This window comes from Dermacentor andersoni, chromosome 2 (assembly GCF_023375885.2).
Source record: "Dermacentor andersoni chromosome 2, qqDerAnde1_hic_scaffold, whole genome shotgun sequence".
In the NCBI taxonomy this organism is placed as follows: Eukaryota; Metazoa; Arthropoda; class Arachnida; order Ixodida; family Ixodidae; genus Dermacentor; species Dermacentor andersoni.
The window spans coordinates 158,046,756-158,066,837 of NC_092815.1; the positions used below are offsets into that span (position 1 = coordinate 158,046,756).

Genomic DNA, 20,082 nt, shown 5'->3' on the forward strand with positions numbered 1-20,082 from the left:
CGTAGTGCACGAAGCCTTTCCAATTCAATGTCATTCTCTGTACGCTTTGATGGATGTGTGGTCTACAGAAATTCCTGCTTGTCTTGCAGGTAGTATTCGGCTTTTTATGCTGCCGTCTCTAACAGCAGGTGCGTACTTCGTTGACGCTGAAGTGCCTTCCCAATGGACAATTGCCGTTCTACAAAGCATGCTGAACAGCTTTGAGCTTGAATCCGGTGCGGTAGCTTGCTTACCACCTCCTGTGGCAGGCTGAGTGTGATCACTCCATGCATGTGCGACACGACCAACGGCCCCGACTGACAAAAAGAAAACATGGAAAATACTAGCTTTGTGCACATAGTGCTAGATAACTCCATTGTTGGTAGTGCCAGAGAACAGCTGGCATCCGCAGCTGGCCATTATTATTAGTCGAAGGAAATCAAAATCAGGCCACTGGTTGCAGTGCTTGTTTGCAAGTATAGTCATTGTGTGGGAGAGGGGGATATGTGAATTTTCATTGTGTGCATACTTACAGTCTGTACTATTATTATTTAACCCAGCAAGCACGCAGTAGGGCTTAGCCGTTTTGGGGATTATGGCTGCTATTCAATAGAGAGAGAGAGAGAGAGACTAGGGAAGACGGAAAGGCAGGGAGGTTAACCAGACTGAGTCCAGTTTGCTACCCTACACGTGGGGAGGGGAATGGGGAGTGAAAGAGGGAGAGAGAGAACTTAGGTGTAGGATGTCTATAGTCGGGCACTCAAGTCTGTTGCCCTCAGGTAGCGAAAAAGCGCTCGAACTGCTTTCTGGGCCAATGAACTGTGAGGCCAGGCTCCCAAGATCTTCGCTTCCGTAAATGGCCTGTCATCCAGTCTATTTAAGGCACACTGGAGAGTCTCGCGTTGATTATCGAAGCGAGAACAGTGGCACAGAAGGTGACTGATGGTCTCTTCACACTTGCACTTAGCGCACATTGGTGAATCCGCCATTCCAATACGATAGCTGTAGGAGTTGGTGAATGCTACTCCTACCCACAGCCGACACAGCAGTGTTGCGTCACGTCATGGAAGGTTCGCTGGTAATGTAAGTTTCAGTGATGGGTCGAGGCTGTGTAAACGACACTTAGAGTTCTGTGGTGTATGCCAGCAACCTAACGTGATTGTACGAGCGAGACTACGAAGCTCTCTTGCAGCATCGACTCTGGATAAAGGTATAAGGAGTGTCAGTGAGCCAGCCTGGGCACTTCGGGCAGCGTCATCGGCGAGGTGATTACCAACGACGCCACAATGTCCCGGCAGCCACTGAAATATGATGTCATGTCCTCTTTCAGAAGCGCAATGGCAGGTTTCGTTGATTTGTGACACCAGCTGTTCATAATTGCCACGTCGTAAACTTCGCAAGCTCTGGAGGGCTGCTTTCGAGTCACAAAATATTGCCCATTTGTTGGGCGGTTCTTTTTCAATGTATTCGACAGCAGCGCGAAGAGCGGCCAGTTCAGAGCCTGTAGATGTCGTAACGTGTGATGTCTTAAACTTGATGACGACCCATTGAGATGGTAGAACAACGGCGCCCGTAGAATTTTCCGAAACGGAACCATCCGTGTAAACATGAATTCGATTAGCGTATGAGCAATGCAGAAGTTCCAATGTGATCTGCTTGAGAGCCGCGGTGGTCAGGCTAGCTTTATTCACTATTCCTGGAACAGCAAGGTACCCAGGAGGCTTCTTCAAGCACCACATAGGGGATGGCGTTCTTGTTGCGGGTGAGTGCCTCAAAGACAAAAGTGCCGGTTAGCCGCAATTGATCTGGAGAACGCTGCCCTGGGTCTTTTCTCAGGCAAGCGAGCGAGATGGTGGTCAGGGACTCTGGATATATGGCGAACATGCACCCGGAGTGCGTCGATATCTATATAGGTCCTTATTGGGTGGTCTCTCGCGGTGGCAATTGTTTCCACGGTTGAAGCATTTCGAAGTAGCCCCAGACATGTTCGAAGGGCTTGGCCTTGAATGCTCTCTAGGACATGGATGTTAGTTTTGTTAGCATTGGACAGCACTGGTGTGCTGTATCGCAAGTATCCTAGGAAGAGCGTCCTGTATCGTTGAAGCATAGATGCCACGGATGTGCCCCACGTTTCACCGGCAAGAAACCTTAGTATATGGGAGATAGAAGTAAGCCTCTTCTTCAAATATGGGATGTGGGGGCTCCGTGAAAGGTCTCTGTCTATAATAACGCCTAGGAATCGGTGAGTTTTTGCGTAGGAAATTGGTTGGTGGTCAATAGAAATGGGGTACCAGGTCATGGGCTTGTGGGTAAAGGCGACTAAGGCGCACTTCTCGGTCGAAATGCTGAGGCCTTGCGCACGCAGGTACGATGATGTTAGGGTCACTGCTTTTTGGAGCCGTGCACGCACCTGGAGACGTGTAACTGTCGAGGCCCATATGCATATGTCGTCAGCATATATGGAAAGGTTTACTGTAAGTGGTAGAACGTCGGCAAGGCCACGGATTGCAAGGTTGAACAAAGTGGGGCTAAGAACCCCACCCTGAGGGACGCCACGGTCAGCAGTTCGGCCATCTGCACTGTGCACAAAGAAGGATCTTTTGAATAGATAGCTCCGAATCCACCGAAACATGCGTCCACCTATTCCATTATTTTCCAGGGCATCAAGGATGGCTTCATGCGTTACATTATCATAGGCGCTTTTCACGTCGAGGAATAGTGCAACCGATATACGCGTGTGGTGTTTTTTCTGTTGTACAGACGAGACTAGGTCGATGACGTTGTCAATAGAGGAACGGCCTCTTCTAAAACCAGCCATGACACCGGGGTATACGTTGTGGCGCTCAAGATACCATTCTAGGCGGGTGAGAATCATTCTTTCCATGACCTTCCCAACACAGCTGGACAGCGCAATGGGTCGGTAGGACGCTAGGTCAAGTGGCGACTTTCCAGGCTTCAGGAGTGGTATCAAGCGGCTGGACTTCCACCGCTCAGGAACGACGCCATCATTCCATGACTGGTTATAACATTCCAGCAGTCTGATTCGGCCATCTTCACCTAGGTGGCATAAAGCAGCGTAGGTGATGCCGTCTGGTCCTGGCGACGATGAGCGCCTGCATGAGGCCAGAGCAGCGTCCAATTCCTCAAGTGAGAAGGACACATTCAATTCTGGAAAGCGTGTCGCAGGAACCTCACCAAGAATTTCACTATTGATGGTGACCACACTGCCCGCAATCTTCACACAGAAATCTTCGGCTATATCGACCTGTGAGCGGCCTTGATGGAGGGCTAGGACTGAGAATGGGTGTCGTTGCTGTGGAGACGAGCCAAGGCCGCGCACCGTCCTCCATATGATAGACAGTGGCTTGCGGGGGTCAAGTGATTCGCAGAACGTCTTCCACCGTTGTTCCTCCAACCTGTCCATACGACGTTGGATTTTCTTCTGTATACGTCGAGCGACTCTAAGGTCATGAACTGACTTCGTGCGCCTGTATCGCCTCTCGGCTCTTCTGCGAATCGTTCGAAGTCGCTAAAGTTCCATGTCAAAATACGTACGTTTTTTAGCGGATGTAAATGTGTACTTAGACGATTCCAGTACACTTGTAATAAGGTTTTCAATTGTGCCGGTAAATCCTTCTTTGCATGCCTCTTCAATAGAAAACTGTGTAATGAAAACAGCTTGGTGTGCCCATGGTGTACTATTGCTTGAAAATATGCATTTCTTCCAAGTGACCTTTCGCGAGCCGCAAAGCCTGCTTCAAACAGTCATGGCTATTACTTGTACTGTTTTCATCACTTGTTGACCTTTTACTAACAACGTTTACACTCAATTCCTCAACGTTTCTCAGTGTATTGATCAACCCAGAAAGTATTCTACTTAGTTTTTTGTCTTATGGCGATTATGATTCATTTTTTTGTGCAGCTGTTTTCACGACGTGGATAGCACCGTGTCAAAGGTAGTAACGGAAAAGAGGCTGAAAACAGTGCACTGGTACGCCTTGCAGCAGTTTGGTGATGTACTGTAGTAGGAAACTTCTGCAATAAAGTTTAATCTCTGCTCATATTGTTTTTATATGTTATAAATCTGATTCCCATATCACACACATACCATGATTGAAGTTTTAAATGGAATGGTGAGCTTACTTATACAGTGAGCCATCATAAGTACTGACTGGCATACTGAGGTGTTAGAATATATTCTGATTAAGACTGCATGACTGTAATGCAATCACAGTGATGGCATACCGACAAACATAGAACGACAGGCTCGTAGACATGTAAGCTTATATACATGTATAGGCTTGTAGGCAATGGGCTAGTAGACAGTCAAGGTCCGAAATTACAGTTAGCAAAGAGACATGTAAGCCAATAGGCGGACGGAATTTTTTGACTGAGGATATGTACGTATAAAATTCCAGACCTGCCATAGTGGCTGAGGCGTTGCGCTAATAAACTGAGGGCGCAGGAATGAATACCGGCCGCTGCGCTTGCATTTCGATGGTTAAATTCAAAAGTGCCTGTGTACCGTAGAAATGGGTGCACATTAAAACAACCCAGGAAATTAAGATTAGTTTCGGAGTGCATCACAATGGTGTGCCCCATCATGAAATTGTGGTTTTGGCATGTATAACCCCAGATGTTTAATTTAATGAGATTCCATCTATGACCATATAAGAGGGCCATATCTGACATATTAAAAATTTGGCAGATATGGTAATCTATAACATATAAAGGGCCCATATATAGGTATATTAAATATTGGGCAGATATGGCCACATATGGCACATAAGGGACCCATGATGGGTATATTAAAATTGGGCAGATATGGCCATATATGGCCCTTACGTGCAACATATGGCCATATCTGCCCAATTTTTAATAGTCCCATATATGGCCTTTTTCATATCAGTCCAGATATGGCATTTTCGTAAGGGGTGCTATACTTCGGATACCGTTAACCATGTGCTGGAGGTCCTTTCGACGTCAGGGCCAAACGGTGCTGAAAAAGATTTTGTATGTGAACAGTGACTGAGTAAGGCTTATTACATACCAAGCGTATTATTTTCTTCTGCAAGATAGAGAGACAGTTTATATTGGTTTTGGAGGCCATGCCCCATACTAGACAACAATAACTTAAGTTACTTACGAATAAAGCATTGTGAATTAGTATTTTTATTTTGCGTGGAGGATATTTAAGGCAGTACACTGCGCCTACAGCTTGGGTCAGTTTTCCGGCCAGGAAGTTGTAATGGGTGTTCCACGTCATATGCTCACTGAAGAAGACAGCTAGCGCTTTTATTATGTTTACAATTTCAATTTGGGAGCCCCCTATAAGCAAATAAGTTTTTGGAATAATTTTCTGATTTTAGCTTGAAACAAAACTGCTTTAGTTTTTTAGCATTAATTGGAAGACCGTTTTCAACAGACCATTCCTTTTCCGTTGTATTCCTATAAAATAAACTACCGTTGTATGTTGGCGAAACTGTATTGATGCTCAATCCGTTGGCTCGATAGCTGGCTGATATTAATTAAGCGCACTATGTTAAGCGAATTTGACCAACTGCATAAAGTGATAACTAAACCGGACACGACAAAAAAAAAACACAGGTAAGAATGCACAGTACAGCCATTGGGAACGTTCGTTAAAGGAAATTGGTTGACTGAAGAATCGAAAGGAGATGCGCTTACCAGGCGTTGGTGCTTCCTTATATCTGTTCACTGTTGTCTGAGTGTGTTGTGACGGTCTGTGAAAAATCTGCATGCTACTATTTGCATTGTTGCCCACTTTATTGTGTGCAGTTCCGTCTATTTCCTGGCGAACATTATTTCTTTGCTCTGTGAGCGTGGAATCTGTCAATGAAGATGCTCTGAAGAGTTTCTCTGCGTAGCGATTTGTGATATTTATTATGTCTCACGGTATCTGTTGAGGTGCCCCTTACATCCGGAGACTTATGGCGGAATTATTGCAACGTAATTTTTTATTATTTTCTTTTTTTCTGTCTACATTTCAAGCACTTTGATGCCAATGCGTTCCTTCTTTCCTTCCCTCCTCTCTCTCCCTGTGATCTTTGCTTTCCCCTATTCCATTCCCCCGGTGTGGGGTAGCCAACCGGACGTTATTCTGGTTAACCTCCCTGCCTTCTACTTTTCACTTTCCTTCCTTCCTGATGCCAATGCGGACATTGGTCTGCATGGTCCCTAATTAATGAACGCTGATATTTCATTTTTGTAGGAGAGCAATTATATGGGCGCCTCAAGGCACCTTCGATCCCTTCGGTGCCACTGTCGTCGTGCTGTAAAGCTGCTGACAGCACCATTAACAGCTCGTGCGTGGTGGGGGAGGGGGGGGGGGGGGGTGAGAAGGTCTTCAGATACGCAAGGTGCGCATTAACCTCCGTCTGGCTGCAAAAAATATTCCTTCGGATAAACAATCTCAATCTGGCAACAGATACGTCAGAGACCTGAGACAGCTACAATCACACCATGCGGAAGTACTTTGATGCAGATCGGTTTGCTGGCGCACGGCCTCACTCGACCCCAACAGCAACGGACAGCAGTTGCTGCTTCAAGCGGGCGCGGTCGTGGCCAGCTGGCAGCCCGGCACCAACTTCCACCGCCGAAGCCTCACAAATACGTACCTTGCCGACCTCCAACGTGAAGCCGATATAACGTAACGCAAGAAATAATATTATAAATTTCAGGGTTTATTTTAAAGACGACTTATAAGTGGTCGATATAAATGAGAGATATGCAAGGTAACCTTTATTTTATAGCCATTGATTATTGCTTTTCAAAGCAAATTCGTGGCTCTGACGAACGTTGTGTGGAATTAACATTTCACATCGACCACGCCGTCGCGAAACTGCCCCATTTTTTTTTTTAGTTTATTGAATTTTAGTCCCAATTGCCGCAACGCGTAGTTTCTCTTGGCTTGCATTCTTATATCACGTTTCTTCTTTTCAGCCTATCTATGCTACTAACATTCGAACTGCATAGCAAACTTCGTTAGCAACTCTCGAAATGAATTATTACAACAGGGCGAATTGCTGCTTCTCGTAGGTTTCTCTATATGACAACAATAAGGAATAGAATGTGAGAAAATTACAGTCGCAATGTAAGTCCAATAAATGCTTATAAAGGTTAGCCAGCATACAGCCAACACATAAAGAGTGTCTTAAGAAATATGATAAAATGGTGTTCCGTCATTCTGTTCAACGACTGGGATTTCTTTTTTGCTGCTTGTCTTGTTTTCTTTCTCAAATATCTTGTTTCCTTCTCATTGAAATGAGTGCTTATTATGTTCTTATTGCTTAAATGTAATAACGTTTCTTTTTTATAAACTGAACCATTCCAATATATGGCTTTGTTGCACCAGCTGATGGGCCGTCTGAACAGCACCGCGTGCTGAGCTAAGTTGACCGGCAGATTCCTTTCTACGCGTTTCTGGAAAACACACTTTGATTTAGTGTATTTCTGTTGCAGCTTTTTCGCCCACCAGTTTTGGAATTCCCGGCTCTGCGCAGATTGTTGCCGGACTCCTACAGCTGCTTCGCGCCAGAACGTTTCTGTGTGACCAACGCATAGTCGCCAGTGGCTAGTAGACCGCGTCGTCACCTAATGGCAGTCGTCCTCCCGTTATTCTGACTTGCTTAAAGAACTATCTGCGTGTTCTGCGTCTGCTTAACGAACCACCAAGCTTTAGAAACGCTTTCCGAGTTGCAGGGAATCAAGAGGCGTAGTCATGCACAAGAATGAAAGTTTATTGCAAAGCAAAACAAATAAATAATGTGTAAATGTACAATAAAGACATGGGTCAAAAAACTCGTCACGCCGTGGGTGCATGCACCAGAGGCACAACAGAACTAATGACTGAACAAGATGTGCCGCGCATGATTCATTCTCAGGAAGCAATCGAACGTCAGAGAGACCGACGTGACGCCAACAACCAGTTTCGCTGAGAAAATATATTCCAGCAAGCAGTTAGTAACTCTATCTGTCGCAGGTACGTTCTTGAATGTCGTCACCCGTCTGACGTACACATCTGACGTAGCTGATTCGCTGATACCCAGATGCCCATTATTCGCATCTCTCTGATTATTGTCCGGATATAAAAATGGCGTTTTCCTTTGTACATTGCTCGTACTTCGAAATGCGCTGTCGAAATCGTATTGCTCGTCCAAAGGACAGCGAAGTTTTTAACGAAACATGAGTGCGATATTCAAGCGATGAGTGGGATATCCGAGGCGAAGCTCGCTTGTGTTAATCAACCGCTGCGCATTTTTTCACGCAAACAGCATTCAATGAACGCGTCAAAACGTGCCCTGGTACTCGCTAACATCTAAGAAATATTGACATGAAATCGAGGCTATTTTTATGGTGTACAATTCGTCTCAATAGAACCGACGATACTTTCGTAAATTTCTTGTCAAATCAAATCATACCTTTTTTTCTGTTTAACCACGTTCAAAATTATTTCTTCAGAAGCATTTTGCCGGTGTTAAAATACTTGAATGACATCTTAGCAACGCGCGACCGTCCAGCCAGTGCTGTCTTCCTTAAGAAGCAGTTGACAGGGAAAACCCGAGCAGAATTCGCTCTCCAGGGGGATTGCGCGCTCCATATGCAATCAGGGTTTTATAGGTCACTCCGCGACTTTGCGGAGCTTATTGACCCGATCAGCTGGTCAGTTCCTCGTACTGTGCACGCGCAGAGGGGCGTCGTACGCTGTGAAGGTCAGTGACAAGGCTTGCATGTAAATCGTAAGCAGCCTAGTTTGCCTCTCCGGTTGCCTCCGGCCTGATAGTTCGCGTCATGTTCAAATATACAGCACTCAACACTTTGGCCCATCGGCTCAAATTCGCGAAGACGCTGTACCCAGCACTTTACATATAGGCCAGAAATGGCCAGAACAATTGACGAGCGACTCTCGCCATGCTCATTTGGAAATCTCTAATGTGATTCATTCAGGAGCATCGCAGCGGGTTTATGGCATATGCATAGAGGCAGCCCAACGAACCACCGAGACCCGTGGAATTCCGGCCATCTGCTATAATTGGCCTTCCCGCGGTGCCGGAAACCGTGGCTACACGATTCCTCAAAGACACGCTTACAATAAAGCTTTGATGTGAGCGCCGCTTCTGGACTCGATCACCGAGAAACAGTTACCTGAGAACCAATGTCTTTTTGTCATTTCGTTGGCAGTGCATGGTGGCTAACGCTGGCTCTAATCGGCTTGTGCCGGTGACAGTTATCGTGCAGCCCTACTTGTAATTCATGCATGAAAGATGGAGATCCTGAGCTCAGCCCGAAAGGAGTGCCACCTGCAAAAAGACTCAAAGACCGACTCCGTCAATCGTTCTTTCGCAGTCGGTAAGTCGAGCAAAAACAGAAGTTGTTGGTGACTGGGCGGTGTTGTAACCGCTGTTCTAAGTATAACTAGCGACTGACTCCAAAGTGCTGCAAACAATAAGGAAGTGTCCATCCGTACCGCGCGATCGAGGAGTGGCTTCTAAAACTGTAAATATTGAACAAAGTTAAAGCCACTTTTTCCTCATATCACTAGAGGCGTTGCGGGTTTTACTTCGGCATGCCAAACTCCTGCGTCGCCTTGGCCAACTTGCCGATGAGGTCGTTGATGGCCGGGACCAGGTTGGGATTGACGGGCCGCTTGGCGTCTCCCTGAGCCCCCCCATTCAGAGACTTGGCCGATCTATACTGGTTCGGATAGGCCGCGCCGTACGTTGTGCTGTACGGATAGGCCGCGTAGAGTCCCGGATAGTTGAAGAAACCGAGTCCGGACATCATCATCGCCGCCATGCCACCAAGAAAGACTAGCGAGCCCAACGCAGCTCCGCCGACGGCGAGCGCCTTCGAAACGGCACGGACGTCCATCCTAAGGCTCCTGGAGAGCTCGTCGGCGACTCTGTTCGTCGCTGCTGCAAGGTCGCTGACGTTGACGTTGCCAAAGGACATGGGCAAGGCGTTCGCACCTCCGAGTCCCACGAGAGAGCTCAGCAGACTTCTGGCGTCGGGGAGTCCCTGCGACGAAGCTTTCGGCATGCCACTGAAGCCCCCAGGAAACGGGATCTGGTGTATGGGTGGAAGACCATTGAGACTCGCAGCAGCCCTGTCTCCAGACCCTCCGGGGAAGGACGGAAACGTGATGGCCTTGCCCTGGCGAGGAACGAACGTGATTGGTTCCTCGCCTCGGCTGGCGCTACCGGCGTTGCTGCTGCCGCTCGGGAATGAGACACTTGCGCCGCTTCCTCCGCCGTTGGTCCCGGAAGCAGGCAAGGCGCCTGTTTTTGAAGCCTTAGAGTCCGGAAAATTTACGGTAGAGCCCGAACTCATGGAAGGTGCCGGCTCGTGGTCAGCATAAAGGTCTTCTTCCTCGGAGAAACGAGACAGCGTAGCACCGGACATGACGCCTCGCCTCGGATCGGAGGATGAGGACGACGGAAAGACTGTTTTTGAACCACTGCTGGTAGCCGGCAAGGTCGCTAGGAGGAAGGCACATAGGGCGAGGCCCACCACTGCAGATCCTGGGGACGTCATATTTCTTGATGTTCTGCGAATGAAACAAAAACAAGAGGGGGTCGTTGAGCTTTCCATTCATAACCAAAAACTATGGGTGGGCGAAGATCGAGGCTTCTGCATGATTGATGAAATATACTGCTACGCCATTCTACCGTGGAACTGAATAGCAGCTATTTGTTCATTCTTACCATTAGAGTTACCCGCGCTCACTAGCTTTTTTTTTTCACCAAATAAACTAAATTAAGCCTTAGAAGCGTTACAAGCCATCGCCGTAGTGGCTAAGCGGTTATGGCGCTGTGTTTGTTAAGCACGAAGTCGTGGGTTCCACTTTCCGGCTTCCGCATTTCAACGGGGGCAAAATGAAAAAAAAATTCTCATGTACCATGCATTTGGTTCATGTTAAAGATAAAAATAGTCAGTAGACCCCGCCAATACAGGGCAAAAACTGCCAAGAGGCCCCCACTATGGCAGGCCCCATACTAACATCCTAGTTTTAGCGCGGGCACCACCCCCCCCCCCCCTTTTTTTTTATGCAGTAGGCAAAGTTCTTTCATTAGGTTTGAGGCAATTTCATTGTTCAGTAAACTACCACACATAGAATATTTATAAATTCTTTCCTTTCTGGGAATCGGGAACCGTAAGAAACTCTCTGTTGATCAACGTAGCTCTCACTAGAAAAAGTATGTGAGCCTAGGTGCATGCAGCAAAGAAATATACACGAGTGCAGACACATTGACGTTAACTGAAAAGTATATTTTCGTTCACTTCGATTTAAAACCGAGACAAGTAGGCAAGAACAAATTGAACAAAACACGGAACCTGCAAGACTTCCTTTGCAATAACTGCACAGTCAGTTCGATATTGCACTGAGACGCGCTGCGCGTCTTGAAATAGTGATATTCTAAGCATGATTATTCCCCCTACTTCCGCCGTCTAACATGTTTAACGCACGTTGCTTTCCCGTAGCAATCAGTGAGCTGTTTGGATGCCCGTTTCTGGATCTTTTTACTGACTTCTTGTTTGGGCACAAAGTACAAGTAACTTTATTTATTGCAGTCTAACTCAACCATCGTTCTATTTTTTTTTTCTTCTTAAAACGCCAAATTCTCTGTTGTTAAAACGCAGATATGTGACTATACACTTAAGTATATAAGGCTTCGTCAGATTTTGTTGCCAGAGTGCTGGCTTGCCTATTTGTTTCCAGTCAATCTGCTGTGATTATCTTGAGTACGTTCACGAGCGGTGTTCGATTTCCCGGCGGCTACCACCCCGTAACGTCCTATCATTTATTGAGAGCTGAGCGATAATTGAAGCCAACAAACGTGAAGCCCGTTCCATAAGACACTGGACAGTGTACTTTCTTTTTAAATTACTTGTTTTTCTGGGTCATACCAGCTATCATGACAACAATATCATGTAACACCCCTCGAGATCCTAAGGTACTATAAATGAAATCACATGAAACGACACACACACCGGGGCTCTGCGTTTGTCACTGCTTATAGTGCGCATATTAACACGGTACCGAGCTGTTCTGTCACAAGCGTAAACGACCATGCGCGTAGTTAATTAAGTAAGCGCTTTGCCTCGCATTGTGCGTGCTTCTTCAAACTATCAAAGAGTGGTGTCTATGTGTACGTCAGTGTACTATACCTTCACTGATGCCAAAGCATCAAATGGCTCATTAAGCGAACAAACCGGCGTCTGCTGGAGCGAAAGGGCACCTGTATTTCCATTGGCTGTGACGCCACGTCGGAGCAATGCGGGCGAACGGGAACAACTGCTGCCGCGCCAGGCGTTGTGTGAAGGGAGAGGGCATCACCGCGACGCCACCGTCACCCTCGTTCTCGCTCTCGGACGCCTGTGTTATCCGCGCGTTCCTTGTCTGCGCAAGCTCTCGCCTGCGTTCTGACTTTGTCTCGATAATCGCTATATAGAGATTAATGTATAAATAATGGAATAAATTCGAAAGAATTAAAGAACATTGGCGGTAGCGATTTTCCAACCTGCGACTCCACGCTCAAAAACTGAAATGTCTTAACCTCTGGGTTAAACCAGCGCCTTCTAGGTAGCAGGCATATGCACTCTCCTTTATGACATCGTGCTACTTGGGCCAAAATTTCTATTTCCAAACCCGACATGACGAAAGCGGTGACTGCGGCGAAATGCGAAAACACCCGTGTGCTTAGATTTAGGTGCACGTTAAAGAACCCCAGGTGGTCGAAATTTCCGGAGTCCTCCACTACGGCGTGCCTCATAATCGGAAAGTGGTCTTGGCACGTAAAACCCCATAATTTATAATTTATTTATAAAAATCACCACAGTTTGCACGGGAGCGTCCTCATTCGTTCCTATGGCAGTCGGGTAAGATAGCATGACGTCACTGATCAAAGTGCACCGGCCTTGGGCTATCTAGGAGGCGTTGACCAAGCGTCTCAATGCGCTCGCTTGCGCACGATGAGTTCATAACTCAAAGGGCCACTGAGCGGCGTTCAAGTGGGCATTAATGCTTTCACATTCGCAGCTCATAAGTGCATAGGTGTCCTCCGATTTTTTTAAAAATTAAAACCCTCTATGTGTGTGTTTTTCAGGACTAGTACGTGTTCTGTTAACGTTTCGCGTACGGCATACATATGTTGCTCAAGGTATGTGCGCGTTTTGTGGGACTGATCTCATGGAACAATGACTAGCTGACACCACTCAAGGTCCCCTAGCGCCTCATGTGTATTCATTTACGTAATGTTTGTTATTTTTTGCCAGAAGATTATCTACAATGAAAGTATAACAATGCGCATAGACGTGAAACATTAAATCTGTAGTTAAGTGCAGCCATTTCCTTTCGAGAAATTGATAATTCATATTAGTGTGTATTAGTTCAGCATAGACGTATGAGTAAACATCACGTTAGAATGCTTTTTCAGCAATAACATTAACAGGCGCCTCGCCTTCGTTACTTATTTATTTATTTATTTATTTATTTATTTATTTATTTATTTAGAGGTACATCACAGGTTCCGGTCGGAGCATTCAGTGATGGGGATACAACAAAATACACCATGAGCAGGAAGAAGAACACACCAAAGGCATCATTATACATTTTCAGTTCGTAAAATGTTCATACAAATGATAGCGGTAAAGTTCGCGGCTAGTGATTGAAACAGTGTTAGCTGGAAGATCGTTCTCAAGTGCGATGGCTTGTGGCAAAGCCGAAGAATTGAAAGCTTTAGTTTTACCAAATATGCATTTGATATGCTGAGGTGATTATGAAGATACCTCTAAGTGTGCGTAATGAGTTGTCAAATGACAGAGGGGATAGCGTTACGCTATGAATATATTTGTGTATTAAGCATAAAACAGCAACAGAACGACAAGTGCGTAACGTCTGAAGCGGAATGCCTACCTTAATTTTTGTCATACTGGAACGGCGGTCATAGTTGCATGCAATTAATCGAGCGGTTCTATATTGTACGGCTTCCCGCTTTGAAATTAAATACTCTTGATGGGACGACCATATTGACAAAGAAAATTCAAGTTGTGGGCGGACGAAGGTTAAATATAACAATTTTCATGCATGAGCTGAGCAATGACGCAAATTTCGACGTAAGTAACCTAGTGTTTGTGACGCTTTAGCATATATCTTAGTGATATTTATTTTCCAGGAAAGTTCAGATGCAAGGTTCAAGCCTACGTGCTTGTATGACACCGCACGAGGCAGCGAAACGTTGTTTATAGAATACATGAAGTTAGACAGTGGCTGTGTACGATTAAAAGAAATTGTTGTGCACTTAGTCGAGTTCAGCGTCAGTTGCCAATTACCACACCAGGTATAGACAATACTAAGGTCCTACTGGAGGATGAGGTGGTCATCGCGACTTTCAATAGCGCGGTGTACGATGTAGTCGTGAGCAGTGGCGTAGCCAGGAGGGCCGACAGGGCTTCAGCCCCTCCTCCGAAATTTTTCCGGCCGGCACCCTGCTCCCTTCTATGCCTGGCACGTCGCCTATGAACAAAGGCAAACGCCTTCGAATGGCCGTCCTGCATAAATACAGTATCGTACACGCCTTCAGGCAGACCAAGGGCCTGCTCAACGTAATAGTTGTATTATTATGCACCAAGCATGGGAAACGTAATAGAGAATAATGGGACCTTCCACCCCCACCCTCCGGAAATACAATCCCAGCTAGCGCCTGGTCGTCAGCAAATAGTCGCATGCAAGAGGAAATGTTAGAAGGTAGGTCATTAAAGTAAATTAGAAAAAGTCGCAGTTTCGCCCGAAAGGCGAAGCATCGATTGCGATAACAAATCAGTGGACAGCTATTCGAAGTAAGGACAGTCCTTTTATGGTCCGTATAAAGTTGTAAACATAGGCACACTAACTAAATTAAGAAGCATGGTGTCACGCGCGCGCAGGCAAACATGAACACATTTGACTCGATGACCGCGGAAACTCGCTGTCAAAACGCTGGAGTGAAGAAGCTCGGCAGCAGCAGCGGGAGAATTGACCTTCGCGCTACCTCTCGCATCCAACGCAAACTACGCCGAGAAAACACAGCGCACAGAGGACTGTGCGCCCGCTGGAGATTGCTTTCAAGATACAACGGCCCGGTAGGACGCATGTGGCTACCCGGGCCGCCAGGAGTAGTACGCGTCCCTCTCCCTCCCCGACTCCTGGAGCCTTGCGCGCGATGGAAGTCGGCGCGCTTTCTCCCGCCTTCCTTTCTTTCGTGCGCGCGATTGAGCCGCGATCGCCGACTCACCCTCGCACGCTTTCTCTCGCGCATACAGCATAAGGCACGCGGTGACGATTTTATCGCTTTTGGACTTAATATGGAACCTCACGGCGACGCCGAAGGCAGAAATGCGATTGAAGTGTCCACATATAATTGCTATTGCAACAAAAGTAAAGGTCCTAGCACGCTGGCCTGCGGTACACAAGGTGTGACGTGAGAAAAAGAAACAAAATTATTGACGACTGGGAACTGCTTGTCAAAATATAGAAAGTTACGAAGCGAAGACATGACTAGTGAGCCTAGTTCAAGAAAAGATAACATACTGATGAGGCAACAGTGAGCAACGCGAGCAAATGCTTTTGAGTTGTGAAGACAGGTGCGATCAATTTCAAGTTTATTAGCCATGTTAAAGTGCAAGTCCGTGGCGAATTCCAGTAATTTCGTATCACACGAAAAATATTTTCGTAACCCATCATCATCATCATCATCAGCCTGGTTACGCCCACTACAGGGCAATGGCCTCTCCCATACTTCTCCAACTACGCCGGTCATGTACCAATTGTGGCCATGTTGTCTTTGCAAACTTCTTAATCTCGTCCACCCACCTAACTTTCTGCCGCCCCCTGCTACGCTTCCCTTCCCTTGGAATCCAGTACGTAACCCTTAATGACCATCGGTTATCTTCCCTCCTCATTGCATGTCCTGCCCATGCCCACGTTTATTAACAAAAATGAAGTTATTAGACTCGAGGTGGTCATAAATACTTGATGCCCCCATGCACGGGCCTCCCAATCGCCGGATTGTAAATAAAGTTATCTCACTCAACAACGTGTTCAAGCATTTTGCAACATATGCAAGTCAGCGGGATAGCGCGGTAGTTCTCTGCCATATTTCCATTGCTGCTTTTAAACGCTGGAATTAGTTCTCCGACTTTCCAGTCAAGTGGAAGATATCCTGTTCATAAAGAGTGCGTGAAAATGTGGTATAATATTTTACTAGAGATAGTGTGCTCTTCAGGATTTTAGAACATATGTTACCGGGACCAACAGAGGAAAATACTTTAAGGATTGTAATGAGGCTTGCGATTCCTTCGATTGTGACGTTAATTGGCTCCATCAATCGAAATTCATGAACAGGAACAATGGACACTTTGGAATTATCTTCAACAGTAAATACAGATGAAAATAACCTATTCAATTCAGATGCGCTCTTTTGATCCGATTTCTTTCAAGTATTATTGCTTCGGAGCCAGAAAATATTCTAAATTCCGTGATATCGTGTTCACCAACCGCTTGTAGATCGCAATATATAGAAAAAATTTGCGAACAAAGGTTCATTCTTTACTTTTACTGTTATCAATAGTTCAGGTTCATAAAGTTCCTATATTGCATAATTTTTTTTTCCTCCCATTTCTCCCCTTGAGATCAGTTACAGGTTATACCGCATCTAACACTATAACTAATGTGACCAGAATCATCGATGCCACAGCCGGACGGGGAGGTGGGGGGAGAGGAAGGGGGGAGATTGGAGATAAAATCTACATTCAACATTTAATTAAAGTTTTCTTTTCATGAAGAAAAACACTTTTTCAATCTGTTCAATAAATTTCCACTTGCTTGCTACGTGCTTCCAAAACGGCATGCGGGACAAGCAAGACGACATAAGGACGGCGTGGTCAGTGTACTTTGGCATGGCTAAGGGTCGTTAGCAAACGCCTTGAGAAGTATATTGCAGCGGAATCGAGAAAAAGTACGAATCGTAAGTGTTCGTGCGTTTTAGGAAGGGTGTAATCGCATAACATTCTGCTTTCCGACAGCACAGATTATAGCAACCGTTATCAGATTGCAAGTGTTGCCTCACTTCCGGCAGTCTGTCTCTTTGCCGCTCGCCTTTCAGACCATTTTGCAGGTAATGCCACCACACACGAGAAGTGGACAGTTAGTTCACGATCCCAAAGGGCAGGCGTTTAGGATCTACTCGGGGTCCCTAGAGGCCAAAGCGGGACAACACACCGTACCGCGCACAAGCCGTGGGACAGCGGGACCACGGAATTAAAATGGGGACGTGTCCCACCGAAATCGGAACGTCTGGTCACCTTACCTATAACACAAATGTAAACTGATTTATTGTTATTCATATTCTTTTGTTTACTAGTAGGGCTCAATCGAAAAGAAATTTCGTCTTGAAGTCATGCAAGTCCAACTCTGCATGCCAGTATTAACATTATTATTACCTTTTGCTTAAAGGAGGAGCGAAAGTTTCTGTCATTATGATGAGCACATCTTGGTTCCGCTTTGCCTCGGGCCACAAACAATAAATTCGAAGGCTCCTCACACTCAAGACACTAAGGACTGCGTGCAAATTTGAATGACCGAGTGGATGGTTGATCAACGACAAAACTCAAGCCCTTAGGCTAAGTCTATGAAGGCGATTTTTTCGATTTACGAACGTTGGCGTGATGTACGGGTAGATGTTCCAAGCTCCTTGAAACTACGCACTGAGTTTATATAGTCATATGAACAGCTGCAACACAACATGCGCCCTACGTTAGCATGTTCTCACCGTCTTGTTCAAATTGGGGACTGCAAGCATGGTTTCCGTGCCGCTAGACCATCGGCAGAAAACTTGTCAACAGTAAGTCACTAAGGAAAGTCTCAGCCTGCAACCGAATTTCGGACAAGAGGGCAAGTATTCTCGAAGCATTATCTCCATGATAAAGGCTCCGCGTCAAGGCCTTCCCCGTTCGCCACAGTCGATCAAGTCAAGTCTGTCTTTCTGTGTCTTCTTCGTTTGGATCTTGGCTAAGAGTACTGGCGACTTATGGTTCGGTAAAGGCGCAAATTCACCGGATTCCACGCCATATATGTGCGGTAGTGACACTATCTTGGATACTGTGATAGCGCATCATTTGAAAGAGTGCTTAGGACTTTAAGCGAAGCAAGACGATGTTACAGGTACGCCTAATCCATCATCCTACCTCCATCCTTCGTACCAATCTATCTCAAGGGCTGGTGAAGGCTTCCCTCATCCAAGTATGTGCATTGCTCTCACGGCGAACTCAGGGTAAGACTGACAGCGCGCACCTTGATGAAGTGTTGTCGCACTGAACTCTGTCAATACTGGATTCTATGCATCAAGAGGTACAAATCGTGACTGTCGGGACATTTAGGGTGCCCCTGGTCTTACCCATGGTTCCGTCACAGCAAGAGCCCATACTATCAAAAATCGTCCATTCTTCAAGTTGTCGACAGCGTCGGCCTCACGCAAAACGCCACTTGAGCATGCTTCCATAACAATATTCCTACATGGAATGACCGTCCCCGGTAAATTCCAGCGAATGTTGTTTCGCCACGATGTTAATTTGAAGATATAGCCCAATGAAACTGCTAGCACTATGACGTGCTCAAACGTACTCATTTACATGTATCCGCCGCTGCATCGCAATACCAGTGAATTTCACCGGTGTTAAACGAGACTGAGCTCCAGTCTTGTAACAATGACGAGCCTTGACGGCGCCACAGGCTGGTACTCACTGGTCCCGGTCGTCGATCGACGCACACAACGTCGGCAGGCAAGCAAGTCGAGAAAACCGTTCTCCGATGTTTCGCTAAGACGATGCCGTCGTAGACCTCACCGCAGTAAAGACGTTCACACTCCTTTCGTGGTAAGACGCGGCACCCATTCACTTTTATATGCCGCCGTGTCCAAAACACGCTCGAGTGGTGGCGAGGAGGAGGCGCGCCCACGTCAAGGGAAAGGATAACGGGCTAAATGAAAACTAAGGCAGCGCACTCACTCGCGCACCCGCCGCACTTGACCAAAAAGACCCGCGGAATACACCGGGAAGAGAAAGGGGGACACCACTGGCTGTCTCTAGTAGAAATAGAGAACGAAAGAGAAGTCGAAAGAGCGCCGGCGAGGGGTTAGACTCTCTTCTTTTGCTTCTGCGCCTTGAGACAGCAGCAGCAGTAGCAGCATCGGGTGAAGAGGCTCATTTATTAGTCAGTGGCCGCTGGAGAGTCCCTGTTTTTCTTCTTCTTTTTCTTCTTCCTGAGCGGGCAAACAAGGGTTTGGCCGCGAATCTGGGTCAGTACGGTGCCCGAGACCAGCGAGCGGCGGGCGAGAGGAAGACGACAGGCCGCCTTTCACTGAGGGGAAACAGCGAGCGGCAGCGGTGGGGATCTCCCACCGTTAGCCCCGCTGCCGAACCCTCTCGTGAGAGAGGCAAGACCGAGAGGCCGGGAGAAACGTTCTGGGTGAGAGGAGACGACAACGCGTTGTTGTTGTTCTCTTTCGGTTGTCTGCCTCTCTCAACACGCACACTCTTCCCTTGCTTGCACGTGCACTGCGCGAAACATCCAGGCCTTGTCCAGAAACGTAGCTCCGAAAACTGGCCCGTCCGCTCATTCGCTACTACTGATCCCCAACCCCCTGCCCGCAAATTTCCCGTCCCCTTTTCATTTCTTCTCCAGTGATCACACTGTGTTGTGTGTGGCCCGGTTGCATTTCTCTGAGAACATCTCCTCACTGCCGCGGTGGCCGCGTCTGCTGTTTCCTGATTTGGTTCTTCTACAAAAGTTTACGCGTGCGTAAAAGCCTAGCTTCTCAGAGGCGACAGGATAGAGGCCACGAAGCAAATTTAGGCAACAAAGACTTCTTGGATGTACAATGAAATTTACTTACACAAGGCCTATATATTCTTTATTTTCTACTGTAGCTACACCCAAAGTTCATCCCTACCAAAGCTACGATTGCGAACAAACAACAGAATTTAGCGGTGTGTGCCGCAGTTCTCGAGGCCCTGAGCAACAATCACGGTTACTGCTTTTTTGGTTAC

General features: G+C 46.7%; 1 protein-coding gene across 1 annotated transcript; it reads right to left on the reverse strand.

Annotated features, from left to right (window-relative positions):
• Positions 1-7,718: 7,718 nt before the first annotated feature.
• Positions 7,719-18,925, reverse strand: LOC126540549 (uncharacterized). Its single transcript, XM_050187383.3, has 2 exons — positions 18,779-18,925; positions 7,719-10,546 (listed from the first exon to the last, which is right to left on the reverse strand). Exon 2 carries the CDS (start codon positions 10,531-10,533, stop codon positions 9,556-9,558), a length of 978 nt encoding a protein of 325 aa, XP_050043340.1. The 5' UTR covers positions 10,534-10,546; positions 18,779-18,925; the 3' UTR covers positions 7,719-9,555.
• Between the last annotated feature and the right edge of the window lie 1,157 nt (positions 18,926-20,082).

Excerpts from the sequence above, each read along its gene's own strand:
- LOC126540549 (XM_050187383.3), bottom strand. The coding sequence starts at position 10,533 with ATGACGTCCCCAGGATCTGCAGTGGTGGGCCTCGCCCTATGTGCCTTC.